The sequence below is a fragment of the Drosophila ananassae genome, chromosome 3L (assembly GCF_017639315.1).
Source record: "Drosophila ananassae strain 14024-0371.13 chromosome 3L, ASM1763931v2, whole genome shotgun sequence".
NCBI classification, from domain to species: domain Eukaryota; kingdom Metazoa; phylum Arthropoda; class Insecta; order Diptera; family Drosophilidae; genus Drosophila; species Drosophila ananassae.
Window position 1 is genome coordinate 17557453 of NC_057929.1, and position 2885 is coordinate 17560337.

A 2885-nucleotide genomic window follows, 5' to 3' on the forward strand; every position below is an offset into this window, starting at 1 on the left:
GAAAATTCAATTATTTCGTTACGATTGTTCAACTTTTTGTTGTTTTCGGGACGAGAGTGTGCGAGCGAGTGTGTGGTCCCGTTTCGAAGGGCAGAAAAAGTTTAAAATTAAGTTAACGTGCAACTCGCTTCGTGGGTCAGCGCATGCAACTTTTGCCCGTTTTGGCCAAATTCAATTTCTGCCGCCTGCCTGCTTGCCACATGTATTTTTTGTTCCTCTCTTTCCATTTTGACATATGACTGGAACCGAAGCGGAAGCGCCGCACATTTAAATGCGATTCTCAACAGTTTTGGTTCACGCACAATTGGCCTGTCGAATCGATTTTGCCAAAAACTAGAGGGGATGCAGAGGAGTTAGTCGACTGGGTGATACCTGGTAATTGGATGAAAGGGGGACCCTACACTATACTACTATACTACCCTACACTACTTCCTAAAGGTACGCTTTAAACTTTCCTGTCATTGTCACTCATGAAACGTATACTCCTTCCATCTTTCGTACCCTGCAATTACCGTTTAAAAAATGCCTTCACTCCCAATCCAGTTAGTTAGATGCCGCCATGGCCAACACAGAAACTGTATTTCTCGCCCTCACGGCCGGAATGGGAATTCTGGTGACTCTCGTCACACATTACAGGCTCTATCAGGACCTGGAGACTATGCGTTGGCGCTTAAAGGTATTATCCCTGACGGTGAAGGACACTTTTGGACAGCCCATAAGCTTAAACCAATTCGCGGGCCAAGTCCTGCTGGTCGTGAATATAGCTTCCAGGTGGATGCGATGCGAAATTATATTTTAAACTCAAATAGTAATAGCCATTCTATCAGATGCGGTCTCACCTCTTCCCAATATGCTGGCCTACACGAACTAAGGGAAAAATATGAGGAACGTGGCCTGAGCATCCTGAACTTTCCTTGCAACCAATTCGGAGCACAGATGCCAGAGTCGGATGGCCGGGAAATACTGGAGCATCTCCGCCAAAAGAAGGCTAATATAGGCCATATTTTTGCAAAAATCAAAGTAAATGGCCGCAATGCAGATCCCCTGTACAAGCTACTCACCCGAAAAGCTCCGCGGATAGAGTGGAATTTTGTCAAGTTTCTGATCGATCGGAAGGGAAATATCTATGGCCGGTATGGCGCAGAAAAGAAGCCAGCTGTCCTGGTAAATGACATTGAGAGGTTGCTGCTGGAAGCCAAATAAATATGAGAAACACCAGCATTTTTACTCCCACACACGCTGCCATAAATGTGACAACGTCATGCGTTATCATTGGGGATTACTGGTGATGGTCGCGGGGCATGTCAGGCGATTCCTTTGCAAAACTCTTACCTGTGTTTCGACTCTTCTGTTTCATCGCCTCACCTGTCACCTCGCCGCTGACTCCTGTCAGTTGCAAATGGCCAAATGACCTTTTGGTCTGCTGCACTTGTCACTTCGCTTTATCAAAATGCAGTTACCACTGCTGCTTGGCTCACGTCACATCCAGCATCCGCCCCGTGGACCATGGCGGCCAACCAGGTCCTGAAAGCCAATCGAATGCGTTGTGTCCTTGGCTGGTCCCTCTGCAGGAATCTCAGAACAGACGAAAAACCATTACAATTTCTTTGAGACGATTCTCCTTTTTTGTTTCCCAGTTGAACGTGATCTGAAAACCTGTTGAGAGTCAGAAAAGTTCTCCTTTTGAGAGGAAATTCTTCAGACATTGGTAATTCTAATGAATGGTAACTGAATTTTAAGAAAAGTTAGAACAAAAGGACCCAAAACTGAAATACTTCTCGGGCAACGCGGCGTATGAGTAATTTTTGTTCGATACTTCTATGAGAATTGGCAGTTTCTTAATTCATTTTTAAGCTTTATCTATAAATTGAATTTAAATACTGAAATTACTAAGAATAATTATTCTACAAAATATTATTATTTCAAATTAAAAACTCTCTAAAGTAAAAAGTAGCTTAAATTTCTAAATACCTAAATCCTTATCTCAAAAATGCAAAATAGTTTCCAGAAAAAAAAACAAAAACACAGAAAATATGTGTGTTAAAATGCCAAAAATTGTGGAAACTCGGAATGCAGTTAGCCCAGGTTGAAACGGAATTGGGCTAGCCAGGACAACTTCCTGCTGCATTCCCCCGGCTCGACTCGACATGGCTATGCCCTCCTTCCGTTTGCTAAAACCGCAAAGGATCCTGACTCCGGGCGAGTGGTGGCTTCTGTTTCTGGCTCGGTTCCTGCTATTCTCAGTTTTCTGTTTTGGTAGCCACTCCTTGTTGGCATGCAAACAAGCCTTCTGCCTCCTCCGGTTCCTCTGGCTCTGCTCTAACTGTTCTGGCTCCTCGGCCTGGCTGCTTGCAACATAAAAACGTGCCTGCACATTTGCCACATGCCTCTGTATTAGTGTGGGTGTGCGTGTGCGAGGGCGTTCAACGTTGACAGTAACCGAAATTGCCACAATTTGCGGCTGTGTACAATTTGGCCACTCATCAATCTGTGCGCATGTTAAACAAAAAACCATTACAAACAAGTCTGACAATATCATGAAAAGAGTGGCAAGAAAGGGGCGCGATGCAGAGCGGTGCGGTCCAGGGGGCGGTTGAGGGGCGTTCAGCATACACTTCCGGTTACGCACACATTTTCTTTCCGTTTTTTGCTCTCCGCATGAAATAGTTTTTTTCCCCCTGGTTTTTATTTAAGAGGCAGCATCAGTTGGGTAATTTTATTTGATGAGCACATTACTTTTGCATTTTGCATGCCGGCTGCGGCTGCCGGTTGCCGGTTGCCGACTGGCTTCAAGTCTACTGGCTGCTGGCTGACGCGGCGTATGCGTAATAAGCTTCAAATGGCAAAGCCCTCGACCAATTTAATTTTTCAAGAGAAACAGGTTC

At 44.9% G+C, this 2885-nt stretch overlaps 1 protein-coding gene across 1 annotated transcript; it reads left to right on the forward strand.

Annotated features, from left to right (window-relative positions):
• The first annotated feature begins 532 nt into the window (after positions 1-532).
• LOC6496568 (probable phospholipid hydroperoxide glutathione peroxidase) lies at positions 533-1227 on the forward strand. Its single transcript, XM_001961137.4, has 2 exons — positions 533-771; positions 828-1227. The coding sequence occupies exons 1-2, from the start codon at positions 560-562 to the stop codon at positions 1201-1203; spliced, it is 588 nt and encodes a 195-aa protein (XP_001961173.1). The 5' UTR covers positions 533-559; the 3' UTR covers positions 1204-1227.
• Positions 1228-2885: the final 1658 nt, after the last annotated feature.

Bases quoted from the DNA above. Each gene is read 5' to 3' on its own strand.
- LOC6496568 (XM_001961137.4), top strand. From the start codon at position 560: ATGGCCAACACAGAAACTGTATTTCTCGCCCTCACGGCCGGAATGGGA. The intron at 772-827 runs GTGGATGCGATG...CCATTCTATCAG, and splicing joins GTCGTGAATATAGCTTCCAG to ATGCGGTCTCACCTCTTCCC.